General features: G+C 36.7%; 1 protein-coding gene across 5 annotated transcripts in view; it reads right to left on the bottom strand.

The window, feature by feature from the left end:
• Window positions 1–70: 70 nt before the first annotated feature.
• IFT88 (intraflagellar transport 88) overlaps window positions 71–27,763 on the bottom strand; it is a 45,817-nt gene continuing 18,124 nt past the window's right edge. For all 5 annotated transcript variants that reach the window (XM_068671229.1, XM_068671262.1, XM_068671236.1 and 2 more), the window contains 11 exons: window positions 27,638–27,724; window positions 26,810–26,996; window positions 26,123–26,231; window positions 24,253–24,403; window positions 22,990–23,105; window positions 19,187–19,239; window positions 17,668–17,733; window positions 15,809–15,915; window positions 11,586–11,646; window positions 1,271–1,366; window positions 71–621 (listed from right to left, as the gene is read on the bottom strand). In XM_068671229.1, the coding sequence (XP_068527330.1) occupies window positions 503–621; window positions 1,271–1,366; window positions 11,586–11,646; window positions 15,809–15,915; window positions 17,668–17,733; window positions 19,187–19,239; window positions 22,990–23,105; window positions 24,253–24,403; window positions 26,123–26,231; window positions 26,810–26,996; window positions 27,638–27,724 (1,152 nt within the window). In that variant the 3' untranslated portion in view covers window positions 71–502. The remainder of the gene's footprint in view (window positions 622–1,270; window positions 1,367–11,585; window positions 11,647–15,808; window positions 15,916–17,667; window positions 17,734–19,186; window positions 19,240–22,989; window positions 23,106–24,252; window positions 24,404–26,122; window positions 26,232–26,809; window positions 26,997–27,637; window positions 27,725–27,763) is intronic.

Here is a 27,763-nt window from a genome sequence, read left to right as displayed (position 1 = left end):
GAGTGACACACAGACTAACATTAAGATACTTTCTTCAGTATCAGTTTAAGTGTTTCACTGAATTGTGGCCTCAGAGATGACGAAGGTCATATCCAGCATTTTCAGGAAGTCAATCCACATGCCTTGAATAAATCCTAGCTTTGAATGATGGATACGGAACTTCCAACTTTATAATATTGCTTTGAGGTATCTCACAGTGAAAGGTGAAATTTTAGAGACTGCTGCATTTCATACTATCAACGTATGTATTTCTGAAAGTGGAAGTTTTATACATTTGATACAGCTTACGCTGAGTTTGAGTGCCTGTGTAGTTTTTATGCAGGAGTAAAAATAAAAATAAATAACCCCCTCAGATTTTATCTTCAAAACTGTATTTTTAACATATGGTAACATAAATAAAAAGTGTTTCACAGGTATTTTATCAGAACCCAATGAAAAATCATCACAAAGGAGTATTTTTCTGCTAATACTTTTAAAAGGAGAAAAAAGAGTGGAGCATATATTATTCTGGAAGCAAATCTCCTAGTTCTTCATCAGCGAAGACATCTTCCTCAGTTCTCTTTCTTGCTGCAGTTTTCGGTCTTTCTGCTTGTGAGCCAAGTGGATCTATGTAGGAGGCATCTAGGGTTTAAGCAAGCACATTTGAAACAGTTACCTGCAAGGAATTTTAGTTTTACTTTAAACATATACAATCAAACATAAGACTGCTTTTTAACATGGCACATCTGTAAAAGTGTCTTTGAAATGCAGACTAGAAAGATCATATGAACACTGAAGGCAAATGCCACATTTGGACACTGCACAAGGGCAAAGTTACCTGAGTTCTAATGTACAAGCTCTCTCTCAATTATTTTTTTTTTTTTTACATTAAAAAAAAAATATTTTTTCTTTATTTCAGTATAGACATTAAGTGAGAATAAGACTTCAGAAAGGTGCATGGAACAGGAAGGTGGTGATAGTCAAGGAAGGGCATTCTAGGAAGTAACACATTCCACGAGGATTAGGGTTTTTAAATCCCTTATACCCCCTTTGAAAATTCAGCTTTAATGTTGCAGCAGACAAATATCAAAAGTAAATAAATATTTACATAGGCCACATTTCTTAACATTTATAATTACTTTAAAGTGAGTTCTAAAGAATGCAACTAAATCTGGGGGAAAATGCTTTCCTAAGTGTGGAATTATACTTGGCCTTCCAATAACTTAATTTTTCTAACTCCCCTCTCTCTTTGAGGGTCAGAAAAGTCAGAATGTGTAAGCTGCCCACTTGCCTATTTCTTTACTGCTGCTACTTTCATAGGGTTCATTTGTTCCAGGCAAAGGTTTTAGTTTGGCACTCAGTTTTTCCCCTTTGGTACCACCAGTATCTGGAAGAAAAGAAAAAAAAATTAAATGCCAAGTAACATGCTGTCATGTTCTGTGAAATCATGATACAAGATAAATTAAGCTACTATCTGTCAAACAAGATTTGGATGAAACCATCTTTTCACGATGGATACAGTACTCATTTGTAATAGTAGTTATTACAACACAATGGGTACTGTGTGCGTGCATGTGTGTGTTCTAATGTCTTTTTTTCTCCTAATACATAGCTTTATTTATTTTGGAGTAAACATACTAAACTATTTCTGCTTCAAATGCTGACATTTCACTTGCTTACAAATTACAGTCACATTTTGGAGTTAAAATAACCATGATAAATATAAGCACTGTCACAGTGCATTTTGACATTTCATATGCCTGTGTGCTTACTAATATATTAGCCTGATCCACCTGTTGAATGCTGTCAAGGTTAAATACAACATTAACTTTGCTTTAAATTAGAAGAGTATATTTGGCATGTGTTGTCTGCATGGCAGGCAGGCACAGTTCATGTATACAGACCATCTCAGCCCCGCATCCTGCTGTAAACACCGTGCTGGCAGCTCAGCTTGCAGCAGGGCCCCCAGGAATGTGTCAGCTCTGAGGGCTGCCTCGTGCCCAGACAACGTCAGATTAACATTCTCTTGCCACAGCAGTATTCCAGACACTTTAAATATTCTGTTCACCTCTGAATCTCGTTTTCACATTCATGGCAAGCTTTCAATCTCACTTGCTACAACAGATTTTTATTCATTTTTTTTTTCTCCTAGGCAAAAATGTCTCATGTTTGGCTTGGTGTATTTACAAGGCAGGACGTGCCATGCAGCCAAATACAAACACACAGCACAAAACAATGCGGTTATTAAAACTCCATCTGTAAGGAAGAGAAATGGGTTTAATTCAGCAAACATTAATTACCAAGTCTGGACTTGGCAACACACTTCCATTGTCTTACTGCACATGTTCTTTTTATGAATTTATTATAATTTAAAAAATATTCTTCCACAAAGTGGACAAACCTTCATTTCTCTGTAAAAACTACTGCAGACTGGCGTTTAATCAGGCCTAAATCGGAAGAAAACGTTTCTGCTTTGAAAAAGATCTAATGCATACAGCCTAAATGTCAAATGGTTAATACATTTACAGGAGACAGATTATGGTTGAAATTTCAAAGCAAGAGAAATGAACTTTAACATCCCTTGACCTCCTTTTGCTCAATTCTCTGTGACAGGTGTACAGTTAGAGGACAATATAGAAATGGTTTACAGGGAAAGGAATAGAGTAGTAATACACACAGAGCCTTGTGAAGGGGAAAACAAGCAATTTACAGAATGAAGAAAACTGGAAGTAGTGAAGAGACAAAAAGATAGGAAAGATACAGCAGAAACCACAAGAGGGGAAGACTGAACGCGTCAGAGGAACTGCATTAATGAGAATCATACAATCAGGTTGGAAAGGACCTTCCAAGTCCAACCATCAACATGATCTGCAAAGTCCCACCACTAAGCCATGTCCCTTAGTGCCACATCTACACGTCTCTTAAATACCTACAGGCATGGGGACTCTACCACTTCCCTGGGCATCCTGTACCAAAGCTTGGCCACCCTCTCCATGAATAAGTTCTTCCTAATGCCCAATCCAGACTTTAGTAATGTCCATTACCCCCCTGGCATAACTTGAGACCACTTCCTTGCATCCTGTCAATTGTCACCTGAGAAGAGACCACCACCCTCCTTGCTACCTCCCTGCAATCTCATTTCAGGTAGATGTAGAGAGTGATGAGGTATCCCTACAACCCCCCCTTCTCCAGAATAAACAGCCCCAATTCCTTCTGTCACTCCTCATCAGTCTTGTTTTCTAGTCCCTTCACCAGCTTTGTTGCTCTTTGCACACACTCAAGCAACTCAATATCATTCTTGTAGTAAGGAGCTCAAAACTGAATACAATATTCAAGGTGTGGTCTCACCAGTGCCATGTACAAAAGGACAATTGGTTGGTTCCAGAAAGGAAGAACTTGGTGTAGTGAAAATAAAAGATCAAGAAGATGGCATATCTAACTTCATAGTTTTCAACTATGAAGGAGGTAAAACAAAGTTTCAGTGATATCACCTGATGAAGCTGAAGGATTGGGTATTAACCAAATGAAGAAGAAAGGATGGTAGACAAAACAAAATGACTGAGATAAACCTCATATGCACAAGTTACCTGAAAATCTTACTGCCCTAAACTGAACAATTTTAAACAACCTTTCTCAGACATTCTAGGATCCCTAAATTTTATTAGGACTATGCTCAAGAAGGGAATGAAGCACTAAGACCAAAACTGTAAGAGAGATTTTCTCCTGTTTTCTCTCTCCCATCCACTACCAGATGTACAACCCCTGAAGTGCCTCACCAGCTGCCCCCCTACATAACCTTGAATTTCCCTGAACACTTACTGCTATGATTGAGTTGCCCCAAATGGCCACCCTGAGCAGCAAGACGCCTGCAGGATGTTCAGCACGCAACCTCTGTGCCTAACACAACAAACTTTTTTTCAAGTTTATCAGCAAATTAATGCAGCTCACCTTACCTCCGGTGTGACCATTACAGCAAGCAGGGAGGGAAGGTTAAGATCTCTTTTGGTAGCAGCCCACAGTTAGTTTGAATTAAGCTAATACATGAAACCACATCAAGTCTCCAAGGGCTGCACTATGCTCTGAGAGTACCTAAGAAAGTGGAAGAAGAGTATCCTTCTTTTCATAAGCACAGCTGGAAGAGCATAAGAGGTGGTTGACACCATCTACCTTACATGTAGATGTCAGACAGTAGCTCAGGACATGAGGAATCCGGCTTCAATGCCAAGGGATTTGCTTCACCCAAGGGAATTCAATCCCACAGCTCCCATCTTTCAGGAAGTGTCCTAGCTGGTGAGCCTTTCCCAAAGGTCTGCCATGAAATAAGGATTTGGCTGCCAACATGGTACCTATGCAAAATCCTGCTGACCATATAACTTTATCTGCCAGAAGTTTAAACCTCATCTTGAAATCACTTTTTTATAGCTCTGTTTGTAGATAAATCATCTATATGTTTTTATTCAGTATACAAACATAACTTTGCCAAAGTTAAGGAACATTGGCTTGCAATGCAGAGCTCAGGATTTTGGTATCCTACACCAAAGAGACATACATTCAAGGGAAGGAATTTTTTTTTAAAGTAGTTAATCACAAATATACTTACTTGTAAGGTACGAGGGGTGAGTTTTACAGTTTCTGCTTGTGCCTCCTCTGGGGAGTGAAACTAACTTCCACTGAACTAATAGATAGTAAATTAACAAAGGTAATATTGGGATAAATGATAACGATAAATACTCTGGATCAAGGGCTTTTTTTTTTTCTTTCTTTTTGGTACTAACAGTACAGCTTTACATGTTAACATTTGCCTGATTGCATTTGCCATCAAAGGACTACAGGTAAGCATTTCTCAAACTGCAAACAAACTCTATCTGCATTACCTGAGAAACTGCACAAACCAATGTTCCTAATTCAGCAAGGCTTTTGACACCGTCTCCCACAGCATTCTCCTCAAGAAACTGGCTGCCCTTGGCTTGGACTGGCGCACGCTTCGTTGGGTTAGAAACTGGCTGGATAGCCGGGCCCAAAGAGTTGTGGTGAATGGAGCCAAGTCCAGTTGGAGGCCAGTCACTAGTGGCGTCCCCCAGGGCTTGGTGCTGGGGCCGGTCCTCTTCAACATCTTCATCAATGATCTGGATGACGGCATTGAGTGCACCCTCAGTAAGTTTGCAGATGACACCAAGCTAGGTGCGTGTGTCGATCTGCTCAAGGGTAGGAAGGCTCTGCAGGAGGATCTGGATAGGCTGCACCGATGGGATGAGGTCAACTGTATGAAGTTCAACAAGGCCAAGTGCCGGGTCCTGCACCTGGGGCGCAATAACCCCAAGCAGAACTACAGGCTGGGAGATGAGTGGTTGGAGAGCTGCCAGGCAGAGAAGGACCTGGGAGTGATGGTGGACAGTCGGCTGAATATGAGCCAGCAGTGTGCTCTGGTGGCCAAGAAGGCCAACGGCATCCTGGCTTGTATCAGAAACAGCGTGACCAGCAGGGCTAGGGAGGTGATCGTCCCCCTGGACTCGGCTCTGGTGAGGCCGCACCTCAAGTACTGTGTTCAGTTTTGGGCCCCTCGCTACAAGAAGGACATCGAGGTGCTTGAGCGGGTCCAAAGAAGGGCGATGAAGCTGGTGAGGGGCCTGGAGAGCAAGTCCTACGAGGAGCGGCTGAAGGAGCTGGGCTTGTTCAGCCTAGAGAAGAGGAGGCTCAGGGGTGACCTTATCGCTCTGTATAAGTACATTAAAGGAGGCTGTAGCGAGGTGGGGGTTGGCCTGTTCTCCCATGTGCCTGGTGACAGGACAAGGGGGAATGGGCTAAAGTTACGCCAGGGGAGTTTTAGGTTAGATGTTAGGAAGAATTTCTTTACTGAAAGGGTTGTGAGGCATTGGAACGGGCTGCCCAGGGAGGTGGTGGAGTCACCATCCCTGGAAGTCTTCAAAAGACGTTTAGATGTAGAGCTTAGGGATATGGTTTAGTGGGGACTGTTAGTGTTAGGTCAGAGGTTGGACTCGATGATCTTGAGGTCTCTTCCAACCTAGAAATTCTGTGTGTGTGTAATTAAATAAAGTTTTTGAATAAAGGAAAAATGAGTGCTCAACTAAATTGCTTTCTTTCTCCAAGAAAACCTTCACTGCAATGAATACATGCTCCTACTTATTGTGCTTTTATTTAAAAATTATGTGATTACTGTAGCTTATGTGGAAGCCAGTCCCTGCGTACTACTCTGGGTTGATAACATGGATGCATGCACATAAACTGACTGCAAGAATATGGCTCCAGATCTTGGTTGAAAAAAACAAAATTAACTGATTAAGCAGAGCTTGGCAATATATTTTTTAAAGATATATTTACTCTATAAAATGTTTACACTTGAGACTTGGATTATCACACTGACATCATCTCCCCCTCACGTTCTGTGTGCAATAGCATCAACTGGGACCTATGCATATAAAGACACAAATAATATACTCTGCGTGCTGATATCTGTTACGGTGCATTCCTCCTCTCATCTGGTTAAGAAGTCATGCCCACAATGTTGCATTTAGGATATTTACTAAAATTATGCATTAAATCTATGATGTTCTCTTCATTCAGATTTGTTCAACCTCCATACAAAACCTAATCTGAATTAATTCCTCCCCATACAATTAAAAAAAAAAACAACAAACCAACATCAAAAGAATCAAAAGTATAAAACTTAGGTTTTTTAAAAATGGTTAATTTTATGTGGCAGAATAATGAATAAAGCAACGTATTACAAAAGTAATCCTTTCTTGGAACAATCCTATTTTAAGCACTGACATCTAGCAAAAAAAAAAGATTTCAAATTTGTGTGTTTCTGTACTTCCAACTTAGGAAGATGCCCATGTGTATAACAATACAACCCATAAAATCCATGATATTTATATTTATCTTTTAAAGGAACCTCACAAGTTGCAATTACAGCAATGAGATAAATGTATCAGGAATTCTTCCAGTATCATAAAGGACATAAATTAGAATTTTTAGTACCATTTTATTCATTAGGAAAGATCAAAAGGTAAGTTTGTTTGGTAGTCTACCTCCGTAAAATGTTCAAGTAAAAAACTGCGTAGTGGGATAATAATTTTTGAAACTGCAGATGTTTCATTAAATCCAGAATGTGTTTAAATGCAGCTCTTTGCACCTTTCACATTTGGGATGAAGGCACCTTCTTTGGAGAAGAGAGGACTTTGTTTTGATTTAATTTGAACAGTGAGTTCCATGTAGCAGACAGAATATCATATTAAAACTGAGGAAAGAAGTGAGAAGCGGGTGCAATATTTTAGCTCCAGAGCAGTTCATTTTGCTTTGAAATTTTGTTGAATTAAATTTGTTTTTGGTGTGCCAGTTAAGCTAACTCCTTAGGTGAGTTCAGATACAGCAAACAGATTAAGATATTCTTGTCGTTCAGATATTTTCCATTATTAAAAAATAAAACCTAAAACACAACTCTTAAAAAAAAATCACAGTACACATAGCAGATGGAACCACCCCACAACAACGTGTAATTAATAAGGCACGAATAGACCCACAAAACCTAGTAAATATAAGTGATCGTGCAGTTCTTGCTGCAGAGTACCAGGAGAATCTCCTGCCTCAACCACAGTGAAGATTATTTAGGATGCTTATTGCCTTAACACTCAGAAAGTGCTTGCATATTATTTGAAGAGATCCCTATAGGGTGCTATACGGTGTTTGAATACAGGATGCTTGTTTGGGATGGACAAACTCATTTCACCTCTAATATCATCACACGTTAATTGATAAAGGGAAAAGACACCTAAATTATTCCCGTGCATTTTCCTTCCCAAATTCATCTGGACAGGCTTAGGTAGCAAGGAGAATGCAAAACGTTCAGCCTTTCATCTTCTGAACCCTGCGTCACTTCTTTGGGCTTCTGTCCGAGACTGCACGACTCCTCATACACACAACTCCCCTCTCATCTGGTACAAACCTCCTCATTCAGAGAGCAGGGCAAATGCAGAGACCAAGTAAACACTGCCACGGCAACGTATGCCTTAAGATCATACTTTCACTTATCTATGAAAGGCCTTATGGTCTTGAGCAGCAAAAATCTCTTACAGTAGTGAAACCCACAATGTCCTAACTTCCAAGTTCTCGATGTTAGTATCACATCTTGGCAAAATATGAAAAAGTGACCATGAAAACAAGAGATTATTGAAAAGGAAATCTTTGAAAACTGCTGAAACTGGATGTGCTCTTAAAAATTCATATATATATATATATAATTTTTTTTAAATTAACAGGAAAAGTTTTAAGGGATTATGTCGGTGTAATTTCCTTCCAACGTGAATCAAAAGGAACAAAAATCATTAATTTGATATTCATGAAGAGAAGAAACATTTACAGGAAGAGTGTACAAGTGTGTTCAATTTTCGGTAGGCATTTTAGATTTAATGCTTATTCTTCTCACAATACAAGAGTGGACTTTAACTGACACTCAGATACTAGTTTTTTTGGTTGCCCTTTTTCCATTCTGCCTACCATCTATGCATACTGTAATCATATTCTTCAAATTATGGTTTGGTGCATCTCATGTTTCTTCTGTTTTAATTTATATTGGCAAAGTAATAGGGGTACAAACCCCACAAAGTAAGGTTTTAAGTACAAACCTTGTCGATTTCTCTTTCCTCTTAGCTTCCTCTTTAAAAGCAATTTTAAATAATACTTCCTAAAACAAAGAAGCCTGAACTATTAATGCACCTACTACAAATAATATAGAGACAAAATACTTGAGGGGAAAAAAGTCTCCTGGGGATGCCAGTAAGTATGGAGACACTGAGCTGGTAAGAGGAAAGAAATAAAACCTGCATCATACTTAAAATATTTGGAATGCATACACACTTCATTTAGCTAGTAAGTACTTTCATTTAGCTAGTGAGTACTGAACTAAGGACGATTCCATGCCTCGCTGGGTTCAGTAATGATGGCAAATCCCTCATACAATGAAGGAAAATGATCTCTTTTGGTCTTGGCAACAGCACTGGAAGAGATGAAACTCAAAATGCTTATAAATGTTTCTTTTCTAATACTGAAGTCATTAATATTTCCAAAGTGTATTAAGATCTTAAAATAAAGTAACCATTGTTTATATTTCATGCATGTCTCCATATAGGCTGTGTACAGGAATTTCTTACACTGTAAAACACAGATTCATAACCCAGGTGAACAACGCTAAACTTTGGACAAAATGTTTGGACCTTCAGGTTTCTTTCAGTCTTCCTCAAGAAAAGGCAGACAAACTACAATGTAGTCCTTAACATTTGTTGCTGCAAGTGTGCAGCTTCTTCACTGATATGGAAGACTGACTCCCCAGAGTCAACATTACTAGTTAAAAAATGGGTAATGCCTTTGACTCCTTTCATATAAATATATATATCTACATTCACCACAACTTTTAATTAAGAATCCCCTCCAAAAGTTAACTTCAGGCTCAGTACAGGACCTTCTTTGTACCTCTGCTTGTTCGCTGAGTCATTTGCAGAAAGGTTGGATCTTTGGCACTTTGTATACCAGCAGCTTCCCGAACATGCTCTTACACAGGCTTGTTCCCAAACTGTTTTTTTCCATTCTTTCATGAATTTGAAACAGTATCTTGAGCAACAATCTAAGAATTACTGCTAGGACAAGTTCTAGGTCAGTTCTGACCTTGCTTATCCCCTCATCCTCTTCGTTTGCAACTGCTCTTCTCCGCTTACTCTGATTATGGAGGGTGCAAAGCAATCCCTTGGAATTAGTGGAGTTTGCAGTCAAAGTTCCAGAAATACTCGACTTTTTTAAGGGAGAGGTAACTTTTCTTTTTCCTTTCTCTTTTTTTTTATTTTATTTTTAATTTAATAAAACTTTCCAGAGATATTTCTGTTTTTAAAGAAAGTATTGATGAAGTCATAGTTTGTGGGATTAATGTTGTCTCAGCATTTATCCAGTTTGGTTATTATTTATATTCCCTATTGCTAAATTACTAACTCTCTTACTCTCTCTCTACACTTTTTTTCACTAAGAAGGGTAGATATAATGACAAAATATAGAAAGGAAAACTTTTGTGCCATTTGCCTGGATGCCTGATGCAATGTTTTGCGTAGCACTAAATACCCTTGTCTGCTCTTCATTTCTATTTATTGTAAGCCAAAGTAGACGCCCACTTTACGATAAAAGGTGTCCTGATGCTCTCTCACACTGCTGTTTTGCTGGCAGCTCTAGCTGATTGTCTCATCATAGAGCTTATGTTACAAAGGAGAGTCCAGAAACATTTCCATCCCTCTGTGTTACCAAAATAAGGAACTTCACCCCAGGAATTGTTTTGACCTGAGGCCCAGAACAGGTATAATTCAATCTTAACTGAAAAATGTTTTTTTCTACTTAACAAGAAATGATTTAAAAGTTTCCTTAGTGAAACTACTGAGCTAAAAAAGGAATGAGGTCTCTCTTAAGAATCCAGTACTCAGTCTTAACTCCTAGATAAATCAGGAGAGCAGTCTTCCTAAATGCAAAATAATTCTAAGGTAATTTTAAGATGATTTCCATGACCCTAAAGAATTGGATCAATGTAGTAAAACATATATTATATAGGTGGAGAAATAAAATTACCAGCTAAGAAAAAAAAATCATAAATTGTTTCTCTGTAAAAGGAAGGGAAGAAAAGCAAGAATTTCTAGGGGAGATCTTTTATGACACCCACCGATGTAAGATAAAAGTAGAATACAAAGAAATCATTTCCTATTTGAGTCAAAATGGATTTTTTTCCAGCTGGCTGAAGTAGCCCGAAGTCTGGTAGTTTCCTTAGAAAGGCAGTGGGGAACAGTTAGGTTTAACAGTACTAATGTTTCATGAATTTAATAATGGGAGGGAAAAATCATTAGTTCTGCAGTATGCAGACTGCCTAGTGCAGAAAAAGCTAAGCAGGAAAGCTTCCAGACTTGCTAGAGTTTTATATTTATTAAACTCAGCATTGTGAATCTATAGGAGCACAGAGACATAACAGTCAGAGAGTGAGCTTTTCTTTGTGGATGCTGCTAGGACTTCAAATCTGCCATTCTGGGAAAATGGGAGGAAGGAGCTCAAAGGTAGTACAGGTGTCTGCTTATTACAGGGTTCATTGCACAAAATAGCCTCTTGAACTTGTAACAAACACTGCAGAAGACTAGACGGTGGGCACAAAATTCCTTTTCTCCATGCTAAATAAAGATACAATGGACTTCTGTAGTTCATGGCTTACCCATTCTGCTTCATATAATAAATGACTCCTTATAGTAACTATTCCAAATTTCATCCCAGGTTAATGGAATAAAAATGTTCAAGTCCACAGTATTAAAAACAAGTAGGAATTAGAGATACACAGAGATCTGTACATAAAACACCAACCTTAGACCAAATCCATGCTTTAAAACTGGTTGAGGTTTCGTACAGTAAGATAATCAGAAAGTCTGAAACAAAATTTGTGAAGTGCTAGCTTATTCCTCACTGCGTATTTATGTGCATTTAGAAATGTAAGGAACTTTTACAAACACTTTAAGAAAAACTATCTTCTTTAGAATCCTGTCATGTCTGATTTTTAAGCAGAGGCATTAAGTACTTACTGTCACCAGCATTTCCTTCTTTGCGGCTACGTGCACTGCCATCTCTGCCAGTCTTAATGCGCTGGAGAACAGTGAAACAGGTTTGGAAAGAACAGAACAACAAAAAAAAATAATTAGTAATATGCTTTAGAAATAATTACTGAAAACTCAACCTAGCTTATTACTGAACAGGAGAAGATTATTAAACTAGGCTTACTCTACTGTAACTAATAAACCTTGTTTTTTCAAAGGACAGAATTATCCTCAAAGTCAGTGTTAAAAACAATGTTTACATAAAACTAGAGTCTTGTGAAATTCAATCAGAATATCTCAATAAATCATTTTCCTTCAGATAAAATTTATACGAGGAATGTGCATAAAAATAGTTCAGATGAACCTTTGTAAAGTACAGCTGAAAAAACAGGCAACATAGCCCTCCTTGCATGAGTTCAAAGTAGCCTCTGCCTATTAAAGTCTTGTAAATCCTACAAGCGTTTTATTATTGTAAAGATTCAAGGGGGGGAAAGTAGGGAAATCTATAAAAAGAACTATTCACTCCATAGATCTTACATTTTGAATACTTGGCACAGAACTGTATTTTACAGCAAAATTTAATTTGCTGTTGAGTGTTAAATGTAAGATAAAGGTGAAGGCAAATACTTTAAAAACTATGCTTAAAAAGGCAGCCCCCTTGCACTAAGGAAGATACCATAAACATCTTCCAGCTGTGTTTTTTTAGGGTTATTTGAAAACTTCAACAGTTTATCAAAGCAATACCTCTGTATCACATGGCAGAACTGGCTTCTCCTGGCCAAATTTCTCATGCATATATCTTGTGAGTTACGAGAAGGTACATCTCAGTAAGGGACTTTTTTATGGACAGGTACAAATACTTGGCATTTAAAACACCTGGCTGTTAATAAAGTAATCTCTGTATCTTTTGAATCCAGGATCTGCTTAAAACACGTGCACACTACCTACCTATGTATTACTGTAGCTTCTTCACTTATTTTTTCACCAGAAAAATATCATAGAGTCTGGCAAAGCTGGAACGACACAGAAGTGAAAGAACTTCCAAGCTTCTTGCCAAAATGAAAAGGAAGAACCTTTAAATCAAAATTCACAGGACCCAGACAGGAAAGCAGCATGCCTAGCATGAAACCAGGAATGGTGTTGGAACTACCTAGTCTGGGTCCAGAATTCTCATACTTTTTATTTATTTTGGTAAACCCTCAAGTCTATAATACGTTCTTTGAATTTTGGACTAGGTATGCTCTTCACCGTCCCATGAAGCAGCATGCCCTTCAGGAAGAATGTCCGGACTATCCAAATGCTGAATGATCCCTCAGTCTGTCAGACGAAGTTCAGCTTTTGTCTGTCAGAAGGAAGTGGTCCCTATATGACAGTACCCTCACAGCATTTACGTCATTGGACTTTACTCCCAAAACGTTACAGAAGTCCTAAAGCTTAAGCATATGAGTAATTCCTGTAAAGTTCCAAGTGAGTAGCTTATAAGTCATCCATACTAAAAGCAGACACTTAAAATAGGCCAGCGATTTCCACCCTAAAAATGCCTATTTCTCTCCTATGACTGCAAAAGAAATTTAAGGATGATTAGTCCAGATGTGGATGCCTGAAGGTAAATGCAGTAAATCCCCCCCCGTGTTCACACCTATCATCATTGCTTCACACCACACCCAATCAGCCTCCCCTTTTCAGTCATTAAGCTCTCTTAACGGAAATAAATGGTAATGTGTGTATACATCAACACCAAGAAAGTAGTGTGAACTTCTACACTAATACTTGCCTTTTATTAAACTGAAACATGAAAAAGAAATATTAATGCATTAAAAAACAACATGAAGGTTACAGCAAAAATCCAATGCTGAGAGAACAGGGAGAAAAACTTAGACAGTGAATGAACCCCGCAGATGTTCCCAGATTCTTGGCTGGAAGCATTTAACAACTTGCCCATATTTGAGAACTGCATGAAACAAGTACTCCAGAATATTTATTTTGGTATAAAATCCATGTGGATATATTTATTCTGGCAAAATGATGCCAAAACAGCAACTTCTGATACATTTCTACACAGAGTTTGTGCGCAAACTTTGAAATGCAGGTATACTGCACTGGCATTTATCTTGCTCTCTTTACTGAGTGCAATTAAGAAACCACAGGTTAGTCTAAAACTGGGAGCAGGAATTGAGTTGTATCTGGTTTTGTTAACTGAGAACAGCGTTCCTATTGGAAACTGAGGTGGTGAAATATTAAATTTGATAATTTTAGAGCCTGAAAACATGGTTTATGACTATATGCCCATGAATGACAGAAAGAATTTCCTAGGACAAAAATACCTAGTAATTTCCAAAGCCAGATGGTAGACGTAGGAATAAAACATACACACACACACAGAATAAAACTTCAAACAAACAAACAAAAAAACAGGGGATGGAAAGCCAGACGTAATACCAACAGGAAAAAGGAACTGGAGGACTACTGTTTTCAAGACAGCGTTGTTGAGATTCTGTCCTGTGCCACCAGGCATCTGTACTGAATCCCATTGAGATTTCATTTAGGTACTAAAGTCCTTAAGCATAACACATGTGCTACTTAAATCTCAGTTCTTAAATAATTAGGCAATTTAATCTTTAATATTTGCCAGTAGCTTTTTCCCAACAGATAGTACAGAAATCTGTTCAGGAAAGCTCAGCTTTCCAACATGAAATGAACATGAGGAAATTTTACAAATTTATTTCATTTTTTGTCAAATTCAAATATCACTTTTCTTAAAAGAAAAATGTATTTTTCTTAAGAGTTGTCAATATTTGCAGATGTATGGTACATAATTAAAATATTCAGTGCAAAAAATGCTGGAACTATATATCAGGAACTATATTACCTCCCCATCTCCAGGGACCTCTCTACTTCTCACCAACTAAAATAATCCAGTTTTCAGCTTATTTCATCTCTGAACTTTCCCAAGTAAAGTACTGAGGTACTAGATGTTACTGCAAGGAACTATGATATTGAATTGATACTACCTAAAAACTAAGAAAAGCCTGTTTAACACAGTTCAGAGAGGCCTTCTTTAATTATTTTGTAGAATAGGAATATTGTATCTGGTTATCTGCTTTGTTTACTGATATTATAGGGGAGACATAGGTGAATATTAGCACTACTACATTTTTAGACTGCTTTCTTTTGTTTATTTTTTGAAGTGCTCAAGTTTTACATTTACAGAAGAACCAAGCCAATATAATTCAACTAGCCCACAGAGCGAGGCTGTAGCATAAAATCAGAATTGTTTGATCAGCATTCCCCTTTATGAGCTCTTTTCACTTTTGAAATGCCCCAGTCTACACGTGCATACTTAGACTCTCTAGAATTGAAGTCAAATTGAAGTAACTAAGGATGTATTTACACATTATCTGACATTGAAGGGGAGTCAGTGAGTCTTACTAGTTAAGTTAGGTAAGCCTTAATGTGTCCTAATGGAACTATGCAGCTTTCAGGCAATTCACTGGACAGGATGAGCAAGCTTGAATACTCTACAGCTCAGTAACACAGACAATGCTTCCAAATAAGAACCTGTTTTAAATTTTAAAATCTTACTTTATCACAAGAATAACAAGAAAATTATGAACACACACACACACACCGCTCTGAATACAACAAAAGTTGTGATTTCACAGCCTTTAGTTTTCCCATAGATTTTTTTTCCCAGTTTAAAATTTGCCATTGACATGAATGATTTACTTCATACCTATGTAATTTATGTAATTCAATGTTGCAGTTTTGTATACAGCAAAAAGGAGTTCTACTACATGAACAAATTCTTATGCTCCCCCCCCCCCCATCCCTCTATAGCTGCATTATTACTTGGCTGGTAAATATACTTCGCACAGTCTGGCAAATAAGTAGGAAAGACGACATTCCAGAGAGGCTGAATTATGTGGGTGGCTCCAGCATTCCCATCCTGTACACATAACCTATCTTTCGCTGGTCTTTAAAATCACAGAAAATCCAGTGCTCAAGAAAGATTCAGACAGATTTAATGCTGATGCACAATTCAAATGAATGCACTAATTCAAAAGTAAAAAATACCAAATGCAAAACATGAGCCTCTCCAAAACAGGAGAAATTAAATAAAATTAAATTAAAACTATTTTATTTTAAAGCATCAAAAATACTGTTTTGACCTTGTGCAGTTAAACTATTATTGCAGAAAGAAACAGGCTTACCTGCTCTCTTATTTCTTTTAATTTTTCCACTTTTTTGAGCTTTGTCACATATTCTTGGACTTCTTTCAGTCCCATATCTGTGCAGAGACGAACTAAAAATCGGAGGCCTAATTGAAAAGCAAAACATTGTTAGAAAAAGGCTTACGAGGAGGTCACACTACAAGTGCACTCTACCAGAACTGGACATACAGAAGGAGCATGAAACATTGCAAATAGCTGGGAATATCAGGTGACTCCAGTCCAATAGCACTATGCAAGTTACGATATCCTGCAAAAATTCAATACTTTCTGTGATGCAATGTCTATGTCCACAAAGTGCAAATACCATTCGTATACAAAGATGCAAGACATATTGAATACTTCTGGCTCAGAATGTTTGTCAAATATTTTGGAAACTGGAAAGCATAATAATGGTACTAACTTATTACTGAGGAGCCACTACCAATAGCATTTTGTTGAAAACAATTTCACAAATGCCAAATGAATACAATTTTTTTTTCTGTTGCTCTAGGTGTTTTTTTTTTAGATAAGTATTAATTCTACAGAATAAAAACTACAGACATGAAGATCAAAAATAACTGTAGGATGGAACCAAGAGGACCCCAAGAAACGGTCATCACCAGTCTCACAAAACACTGTTGCTATTCCTGTGTGTTTGTCAGCATCCCTTTGAAAGAACTGCCTCTGAAGCAGCAACAAGCACCACACAATCCACTTCCCTCCTGACTACTTTCACAAATGTATTTTTTATTTTAGTGCTAAGTTAGTTTGCTGCTGCTTTAGTGAACTGCACCTGTTCACTAAAGGAACAGATAAGCATTGGAACCGGCATAAGGAAGAGGGCTGGGTGCGTATGGCCAGGGAGGGAAGAGTGAAGAACCATGGCTCCAACAGCCAAAAACCGTTCTATTAGTTACATTTCTTGTCCCACTGCTGCCTCAGTTTCGTAATTTGTAGAAACTACATTCAGAAAAACAGTGGTATTTCTAAAAGGTTTATTAAATACTCTGCTCCTTTGAAATGTGACCAATATGAACATAACATTTTGCTTATAATTTTGAGATGTTGTAGTATTAGATTTCTCTTAAACAACAGAGCTCTATGATTCCTCTTAAAAAAAAAAAAAAAGTACATTTGTTAAAGCAAAATGACACAATTTTATTTTAACATACAATAAACACTCTTCCCACATAAAATTTAAAATTGTAGGCTTATTGGTGACAACATATTTTGGAATTAGTAAAAATAAGGCAGTATGAGATGCAAGAGGATATTTAAAACAACCAGTGACAGGCTTTATTTTCTACAGGGCTTTTTCACTTAGGATAGAGGTGTGACTGGTTCAGCAAAATGTCTTTTTAAATGTTTCTGCAAAGTTATGTTTCCAACAAAGCAGTTTGAAATTCTCTAAGGGTTTTCTAGAGACCAACTACTTGACCAAATACTAAAAAAAACAACCCCAAAATCACATGCTCTACCTTCATTATGAAGGCCTGGCTTTGGTAAAAAAAAAAAAAAAAACAGTATAATTTTCTCATATCTGGAAACTTGCAGTGTGAGTTTCAACTGGTTGAGACTAGAGGTGAAAATGCATGTATTTTTAATCTCTTCTGATGAAACAAGTAAGTAGAATCTAGCATGTATGCAAGAGAATGAGCTCAACCGATCAGCTACAGTTAAAGTCTATTTCATCTTTCTTCAGCATTATCCTACTATCTCTTAAATCACACTTCATTGGTGTCACAAAAAACAGAGGCATTAGCATTAATTAAAGAAGTTAGTTCGTGAAAATATTTTTATATGAAAAATACTTACATTATTGATTATTATTTCAATTAATACTCAATGAAGCAACTTACATTCAACGTTCTCTGGGAATTTTCTGTGAATGACTTTGTACTTCTCTAGAGCTTTCTGGTAATTACCTGCAAACAAAACAAACATCTCCTACCCACATATCCAAAATATAAAAAAGACTATCTGATGAGGAATTGACACAGTTTTTTATCACTTCATCTTTCCAGTTTGAGAACACGATTTAATATTACAAAAGCAAATTTGATAAAAACAAAATTAACATTCTTTAATTACTACCTGATAGCAAAAATTAAAAGCACTTGAAAATAGCCCAAATTATTCTGTGAAAAACAGTTTACTGATTTTTGACCTTTTTTATACCTGCCTGTAGAGCCTCATCTTCCTATGGCACGTCTACCAGATAAGACATTAAATATACTGTGGCTTATCTGAGGCTGCAAATATATGGATTGGTCAAATAGAAACGTGCAACTGCTCAGCTCTGCCTGTATTTCCTTCAATCAGAATACTCGTTTGTCTCTCTCTCTTTTTTGCCCAAACAGCAGTTTTCATGAATCTGGTAGCAAAATAATGAGATTTTAAGACTTCTGCCTCCAATTTGGCTCAGATTGATTATTATGCAAAGGACTGACAGCCTGATTATCTAAAAATTCATATCCATGACATAACTGACAAAAAAGTCTGTTCAGATATCACTGTTTTTATTTCCCTAATGTGAGACAGAGATCAATCTGACTTTCTATGTGTTAACATGGTAATCTGGGAATTTTGCCAGTGAATTATAAAGGATCTAAAAAACAGCCAAAAACGTGTTTCTCTCCTGGGAAAGAAGTTCATCTGCCTCTTTTTAGATAGTGCTGACTGTTTGTAATTCACTAACTCCCCCAGGTCCTGCTCCTTTTTTCACTGTTGAATTAAATACCAGAGTGAGAAAATGCATTTGTTTATTATGGAATTAAGTCCTGCAAAGTTCTAAAGAAGAAAAAATGAGAATGACAAAATGGATCAGCAAGAAAGAAGAGTATTATTTACAGGATTAAGTGATGAAAAAAACTGTTAAGGTTAGTCTCCTTCTATTTTGCCTATTGACATACAACATTCCCAGTAAGAAAATACTTCACATTAAGACCGTTTTTTGTTTGTGTAACGCAAATACTACTTTAATACCTAAAAATTCTATCTACTGTTGAAAATGAATGGTCATTAAACAACTTTAATATCTCATGACTACGTTAGATCAGATGGTACTACTAATTATAGTAAAAAATCATCTAGCAGATTATTTATGCTGCTTTATCTTCTTTATTTTAATTATTTAACAGCATAAAGAGTATTTTATGCATATGTCAGTACAGGCATACTTCTCAGAGTTAAAAGAGAAGTCACACTTTATTGCATATAAACAAAACATTTCCAACAAAATAATATATAACAGTTCTTAAACAAAGTTTAGACCAGTATTGACATCAGACAGAAAAGATCAAAAGGAAAAAAAAATCAAAGCATCAAAGAAAACATAACAAACCTTCAACTAATTACAAAAAATGTTACAGAACTTACCACTTCTTCGATAGCAACTGGCAACCATCAGAGGCCACTTCACTTGTGTAGGTCTGCACATAAATAAAATAAAATTATGCACATTGCCAAACAATGAGTAGGCAAAACATCCTGCATAGTATTTGTAAAGACCTCTCCACTTAGAGCTTTAAACTCTGGCTCCTCCAGTGTGCCATCAGCTAGATGTGCCATCACATTTCCATCTCCATTTTAACATGTAATGGCGATACTTATGGTCAGAGAAAATACGAAACATTTGCTCATACACAACAAAATTGTTGGATACCTTCCTCATCTTCTCAAGATAATATGCAAATTCGTAAGATTTCATGTCAGTTGTGTGAAGGTACTCTAAAAGCTGAAGCACTTTTCACATAAGTTACAGTTTGGCATATCCAAAGCACACTGTACACTAGCATTTACAGAACAGTCTTTGTATTTATTTTCTTCAGTCCCTGCAGTCACAGCATAGGACTTTTTTAACTCTAGATGATCTGCTTCATTGCCTGGTAGTCACCAATCTTGGAAAAGTCAGCTGGCTTCACATTTTTCAGTTTCAGCTAGATATGTCTCCTGAAAACAGTAACTAGTAGTTATTGTCAGTAGTCAGCATTAGCTTCACGACTACTTTAGTAATGATAGATGGTATGCTGGTTAAAACTGTCTAACATGTCATCTTAAACTGAAATTTTAAATGTTAATTATTGTGATTAAAACACCAAATATAGTAAATAATGTTAAACTAAAAAAATGCTGGTCATGACTAAAATAAAGTTATTTTAAAAATAAATTTTATTTACAGTTAATAGTGATGCTTATTCAGCAATCTATTTCTCAACATTCATATTTATCAATTAGCATATCTAGACTATTTTAAATAACAAATAAAAACCAAATATCTATGTTGTACTATGTACTAATAACAATATAATCCCACAGAGAAATAATTTCTCTGTATTACAGATAGATTACAGTTACAGACAATAATGAAGAATTTCATATGCCAATTATTCGTAAGTACTTTACAGTCCAAATACTTCATGCTTCATGCAAGGCCTGACTGCAATTTGAAGCCTAAAATATTTAGATCTTTGCCAAAACAAGATTATGAAATAATTCTTTCTAGTTTCAGCTGTTTTTTTTCCAGTTTCTAAGAGGGCTGTCAGCGCCAGCATCTGTGATCTAATAGCTTGACTAAAATACAAATTTTTAAGGTGGGCAGCATTTATACAGAAAAGAGTAGTAGCAAACCTCTCCATAAGTGTTGTGTGCAAAAGAAGAAAATATGGAGACAAGAACTTATCAGAAACTGCCAGGCATCTCCGGGCAGTAAATGACTAGCTGGTGAAAAACCAGCTGAGGCCTACAAGAGGCTTGGATGACGATGCATGCTCAGCAACAAGATTCCAGAGTTTGATGGCACATTTTTTATCTCTTCTAGGGTATGTGGTGTCTTGAACTACCAACTACTGAAATATTTGTTACTGTATGCCACCAATCTTTTCTTTGCAATTTGTACAGATCTGTTTGAAGGCCCAACTGGTTGCAGAATTGAAGAATAATGCATAATGGAATATTTTACAGTTACTATATCTGTAATTTCAAATTTTTATATTCTTCTCTAATTACAATATAATGTTACATTATTTTAAATGTTTCGTTATTTTAAATGAAAAAGTAGATTTACAATAGAATCATATTGATCATACCCTGCACAGATAAAGATTTGAAAACATTTTCATGAGGTAAGGAGGAGTCTCAAGTACAACACCAGCATGAAGAAAACAGTCTCTGCATCTATTTGCATACTGTCAATTGTGTGAAGCAACACAGGTATGGAGAAAGGCCATACCGATAAATTGTGTGGCTTCCCCAAGCTGTGACTCAGCTTGAATGCTAAAGATCAGGAATATGATCTTAATCTAGCTTGTTCATTTAAAAGCAGTTTATGCGATACCTCATTTAGGAGTAATGCATTGTTGCTACTGGTGTGCTGGAAAGCTAGTGAGTTTGGTGTATTGTTTTATTTGCTTTTTAAAGAAGCTTTCTGAGAGTTTGTGCTTTTATTCTTGTTGTCACTCAAAACAATAAGACAGTGTATTGCAAAAAGTAACTATGAATTTCAACCAGGTTCTGTACTTTCAGTGTACCATAAAAAGTTCAAAGTTTAGTGACCAATATGAGAAAAGGCACAAGTTCAGTTAACTCTGTTTAAAGTTGATTTGTTTACACTTCCATAATTTTTTATTTCATGAACTCTCCTCTGTTTTTTCATCTAATCTATATTTCTTTCTTGATAATTATTACCTCAATTTGAATGAAATCTGTTTTCTTATTTATTTTTGTTGCAACCTTTAATCCTTATTTAAACCTAGGCTTTTCTCTTCTATAATAATGTCATTCCTAACTGAAGTCCCCTATAAACCAGAATTAATATTTCTTAATAAACTTCTAACAATATTTGAATATAGTATTTACTTGTTCAAATGCTGTCTTGTTCATATATGTCATTCACATTCATAGAAGAAGAAGAGTATCAAATATTAGAGCATCACAAGGCAAGTACTAACAAGTTTTCCTTAGTCTGATTTTCTATAGGTTTCTCAAAACACAAAATAAATTATTATGGAATCATGAAGATTGGAAAAGCCCTCCAAGCTCATCTGGTCCAACCATCCCCCTACCACCACTGTCACCCACTAACCCATGTCCCCAAGCACCACGTCCAACCTCTCCTTGAACACCCCCAGGGACGGTGACTCCACCACCTCCCTGGGCAACCCGTCCCAGTGCCTGACTGCTCTTTCTGAGCAGAAATGTCTCCTCATTTCCAGCCTGAACCTCCCCTGGCGCAACTTGAGGTCATTCCCTCAAGGGAATAGGGGGCCCAAAGCTGAACACAGTACTCAAGGTGTGGCCTCACCAGAGCTCAGTACAGGGGGAAAATTCACACTTGTTGGAGTAAATTTTGTTTGTATGAATTTCAGTTGGTCTATTACCATAAAATTCGTCATGAACGTGGGGAGAAGTCTTTGTTTCCACACAAAAAGACCAAATGCATGCCTTTTTGGAATTCCATTTGAACTGTGGTTTGCAGATTTAAATTAGACTGAATTTTTGTTAAGCATTTGTCTCATAAGCTTTCTTTTCTGATCTAGAATAGAATGCTTAGCCTACAGACTCACTTTCTTAAGAACATCATATTCTGCTAAAAGACAATTTAAAGTAATACAGTTTAACTTAATATATTTCAAATACCTACGTGAAGATCAATTTGATATCAGCCTACTTCCACTGACCATGGTAATTCTGCATGGAACATATTTGCTTACTTCTACACCTTGTTTGTAATACTGTTCTTTTTATGGTAGTAGAAGTTATATGAAAAGGGAAAATGCAGCAAGAACTGGTAAAAGATACATTTATCTAAACCATCAAATCCTCACTGTGTGATTAAAAAACAAAGGAAACAGTTCATATAAATCTATAAAGAAGGAAGTCTTGGGGGCTTAGTAGAGCTGTTCCCTACTTCATAGCTGTGTTTAATGGTAGAGGATGGAGAAAAGAGGTTCAAATATCTAATACTCTCTTGGGCCCAATGGACAATCGTAGTTAACATTGAAACTGCACAGTAAGAACAATACCATCTTGTAAACGAACAGAAGGTTGAGAAAATTAAATAATAATCCAAATATAATTCACTCTGCTATTTGCTTACAGTATTAGGCTAATTTATCTCTAGGCATGATTACGCATGTCCAATCACAAAATATTTGGGTAAGCATAAAATAATAATTACTTACAGGATAAGTTCTGCTCTTTCAAAGTACTCAATGGCTTTTTCACAAGACTGGGTGTCAATGTAATAGGCTCCAAGCCATTCAATGACCTCAATGTTTGAAGGGAAATACCGGTACGACTGACAAAATAGGGAAGGTGAAAGAAACACAATTTTAGTGATAAACAACATCTTTATGTTACTTCTGGAATATCTTACTCAAGTGTTTAATTCCCCAGATGCCAAAAATATGCAATATATGAATGGAAGCAGTGTACTGTACAAACTAATCCTAAGAAGAAGAAAAAAAAAGCATGCCAGGTTTTCTAATTACAGAATGCTTTTTAAAAGTTACCTGAGATGAGCCTGTCACATTTTCCATCTAGCCTTATTTGAAATACTATTTTAAACAGTTTGCAACAGCTAAAATGTTTACTTAGATCAGCTCTATATGTGAATAAGTTACCTAAAATGTTAAACAATGGTAAAACTAATAAATGTACAATTTCACACTCAAATCAGTCTTCAGAAAAAATAACCTAAAAGCATTCTCTTCTGTGAAATACAGAGGTATGTAAATAACATTTTGGGATTCTTAGAAATTCCCATTGAAATAGGCACCAAAATTATAATCATGCATAACCCATTAGTACTCAGAACTGTAACACAGACTTTGGTCATCGACACTTTATACAGAAAAAAAGAACTCCTGGCTTGCAAAGAAACTTCCTTTCTCCTGTTTCTAAAACAAAAGGATCTCTAGAAACCACAGCCAGTACCATAGACAGCTTGAAAGGAGAGAGGACACCTATCTTTAGGCAACTGTGTGTATATTATGTGTAACCGTGCCATTAATGTATCTGTAAATACACACCCATAAACACAAACACATATATGTATATCCGTATCCTTTACACAGACATACCTTCCAATTAATGCTGCACCTTTTAAAATCACATTTGTTATATCCATTTTTGATTTTGTGTCTCAGACTGAATTTATATTGAAATTGGTAGGGGCCAATCTAAATAAATACTATAAGAAAAATGAAAGGTGGATGTCAAATACCATGTGGAAACACAGACTAAGTTTCTTTGGGATCTGACTACAAAAATTAGATTTTGCCAACTCTCTTCCCACCTCAAAATTTCATTCTTATTTTGGATGACATTTTGAATAGTTTAAAAGGAATTAACTGTTAATTTGATATAGGAACCTATGACAACATTGTCTTTAATTATGGGAAAGATTTTTATTACGCATTGGAAAAATAACAAAAAGTAAGTACCTCGTAGTAATAATGAAAAGCTTGAGATTTATCACCTTCATTATCATATAATTTCCCTAGCTTTGCAAGGATGTGTGGGTCAGTTGGTACTATACTGATCAGCTGCATAAGCCACTCTATGGCTTGATTGGGATCTTCCATCATTTCGTATCTGAGGTTTTTTTCAGTCAAGGACTAATGCTGATGATATTCTACTTTGATCTACACAGAATTCCTGCTGCTTTACATAATGTAACCCACATGCTGGACAGATATACCAGTCACTCTAGTATGGACATACATTGTAACTTGTACACATTGGTTTCATAATTTCTTTAGCATCATAAAGTATTTTTGTGAAAAAAAAAAAAAGTAATAGAATCATAGAATGGTTTGGGTTGGAAGGGACCTTAAAGATCAGCTAATTCCACCCCCCTGCCATGGGCAGGGACACCTCCCACCACACCAGGTTGCCCAAAGCCCCATCCAGCCTGGCCTTGAGCACCTCCAGGGATGGGGCATCCACAGCTTCTCTGAGCAGCCTGTGCCAGGACCTCACCAGCCTGACAGTGAAGAATTTCTCCCTTCAGAGGCTTTAGCTGCCCTTTCACCTTAAAAAACACGTTGGGCTTGGTTATCTTCTATGTCAGTCACTAATTTTACTTAGATTTTCTCATTTATAAGAGTGAAGAGTGAGAACCAGGAAATTTATTTGTAGCCTTCATGATTTGGTTTATTTTTCATAATATATAATTTTGACCTAAATAATCGATTACGTAAAACTGCTATGTTTAACAGCAGACTTTTGCCTGCAGTGAGATTTTTTGCTGTATGTCTATGAAGCACAGCACAGACTGTACAACTCTGGTCCAGAGAACAGAAGCAGCTTTGGTTTTAATTATTCCTACAGTGTGCTCTCCCTTCCTTAGTCACCCCGAAGCTGCACAGCAGCTCAGATCTGCAGCAGTGCAAGTTAGAGCTACCTCCCAACATGTTTTTCAATTTTTTGCTGTACCTTACCCTTACCCATTGTGGAAGCAGCTTGTGAGCACTGGTAGATAGCAGTTTTATATAGCAGTGGAGCACAGAAACTCTCACCCAGACAGAATTGGGAACCCAAGGCCATTTATTCTGTTGTGAAATGGGCAAGGCAAGGAATAGAAACCACAGCCTTTCCATATTTCTGGAGGTTGCTTATTTTACTGACTAAAATATATTTTTATTACCTTCATTATCCTTAAAAGTATAATACTGGAATCTGTTCTGCCTTGGGGACGATTTTATTATGGTTTGCACATCCTCAGAAACATCGTGAAAGGAATTCATACTGTAGAATATCACTGGTGATACGCAAAGCCAAAACACACCCCACCCCACACTTGGCTTTCCAATCTGTTCTACTTTAGCAGCAGTGGGAGACAACTACTTTCTTACACATACACCAGCCTGAAAACAGCCTTCCCAACAGAACTTCACTTTCATTAGTTATTTTTCTTTCAGCTTTTACTCAACTGTGCTTATATCTGTGACATTAGTTTCATAATAAAATCGGCAGCATTTAAATATTCCAGAGCACACTTTAATACTGAGTGTAAATGTTTAACTATTCCCTGACACGCTGATTAATGCAAGGCAAACAGCATTAATGTATTTTTCCACTTGCTTCATCTGAAATGCCAAAGAAGGTTGTAAGTTCTGTCCTTGTCTTTACAAACATGAGAGAACCAATCTATGCACGATCATCCCAGTTATAATGGACACTACAGTAATTTTTTAGTCTCCTTGTCATGACTAGAACACGTATTTCAGACTAAATGAGTCTACTCAAACCACCATCACACCATCATCTACTAAAACCACCACTCCTTATGATAACCCAGAAAAAAGATACATGTTTGCTATTTGGTAAAGGACTTTGGCACTGTTTCGAAGGATTGCGTGCAGTTTCAGAAAACAATCCAAAGCTTCGTCTAGTCTGTTTAACTTCTTGTATGTTAAACCTAAAAAATGAAGGTTACAATGTCAATGCAGTGAGATAAAAATGTATTCAGCATATTAATTGACACAGTAATGAAGAAAAATAAAATAGGCACATGAAACTCAGCAGAAGTGTAACTGCCTTGACATCAATGGACTCTATACTTGAGTCATCCCTGTAATTCCTTCCAGCTAGCATGACTTAAACTGATAAAGGCAAGGAGCAGGAATTTAATCAAAGACCAAGAACATTCTCACTTTCTGAACAACATGAAAGAGGGCAAGAGATGGTTTTCAGAAGTGGAATGACTGTGATGGTTTGATAATGTCAGAGCTGGTAGGTTTTAGTAGATAGCAATACTTACAGCATTTTTTTGTATTCAAAATGAGTTATTGCAGATGATTAACAGTTTGTGTTTTTTTTTTTTGTTTGTTTGTTTGTTTTTGTAGAAGAGAGAGGACTCTTGTAACATAAATTACTGAATAAAGTGGTAATAATTAGTATAAATGTATATACAAGAAAACTTTGAAAGCCAGATTCTCAGAAACACTAGTAGCACCATTAGACAAAAGCTAAACCACAAAAGCACCTTTGGCTTACCGAGATTATAAAGTGCTTCAGTGCAAGAGGAATCATTTCTGAGAGCTTCCTTATAAAACTCAGCTGCTTTTTCATAGTCTCCGTTTGCAAAAACAGTATTTCCTTTGTTAGTTAGAGCTGCTGGATTGTACCTATCAGAATTTACAGCTAAATCTGCATACTTAGATGCTTGTGCCAAGTCATTCTCCTATATGAACAAAACAAACATTGTATTAGTCATTTGTCAGTCAATCTCCTTGCAGCTCTGGCTTCTTATGGTTACTATAGTGGAATTTCAAAAGATTAAGGACAAAAAAATAATACATTCTTTAGTCCTAAAATACTCTGTATGTATTTTTATAGGGCAGATCATCTCTTTCAAGTTTCAGAAAACTTAATATTTCAGACTTATTTTGCCATTCTGTTCCATTCAGTCTGGAAGTTTTCCTAGCTGAAACAAAGTAGTATTTGTTTAAAAACAACAACAAAAGCCCCTCAAACCTTACGGATTTCATATGCAAACACTACATACATACTTCACATGTTCTTGAAGTTCAGCCATGGTCTTCAGGAGCTAAGTTTTAAATGCAGGTGGTGAACTTCATCACAAATCACACTCCAGACACGCTTCTGTTGTGTGGGCATTCATCTCGGTTCCTCCCAGCACCAGCAGACAAGGGACATGGCCCAGACCACAGCCACAAAAGCATGTTCCAGAACAGCTCTTATGACAGGCAGTTTCTTGTTGTTTACACAGATTATTTAGCCAAACACAAAAATTGCTCAAACATACAGAAATTGCTACATCAACTTTGGTTCTTAACAGGTTTTGTCGAAGCAAACACTTACCAAATAATAAAGGAATGAAAGGTTTGTTGCAGCTGCACTCTTTACTCTGCTATCCTTTTTTTCAAGCATTTTTAAAGTCTCCAGTGCCTAGAAGCAGTTCAGAAACGAGTTACTTCCCATTGAAAC

This window comes from Anas acuta, chromosome 1 (genome assembly GCF_963932015.1).
Source record: "Anas acuta chromosome 1, bAnaAcu1.1, whole genome shotgun sequence".
Taxonomy (NCBI): domain Eukaryota; kingdom Metazoa; phylum Chordata; class Aves; order Anseriformes; family Anatidae; genus Anas; species Anas acuta.
This window is presented reverse-complemented; position numbering and strand designations above follow the sequence as displayed.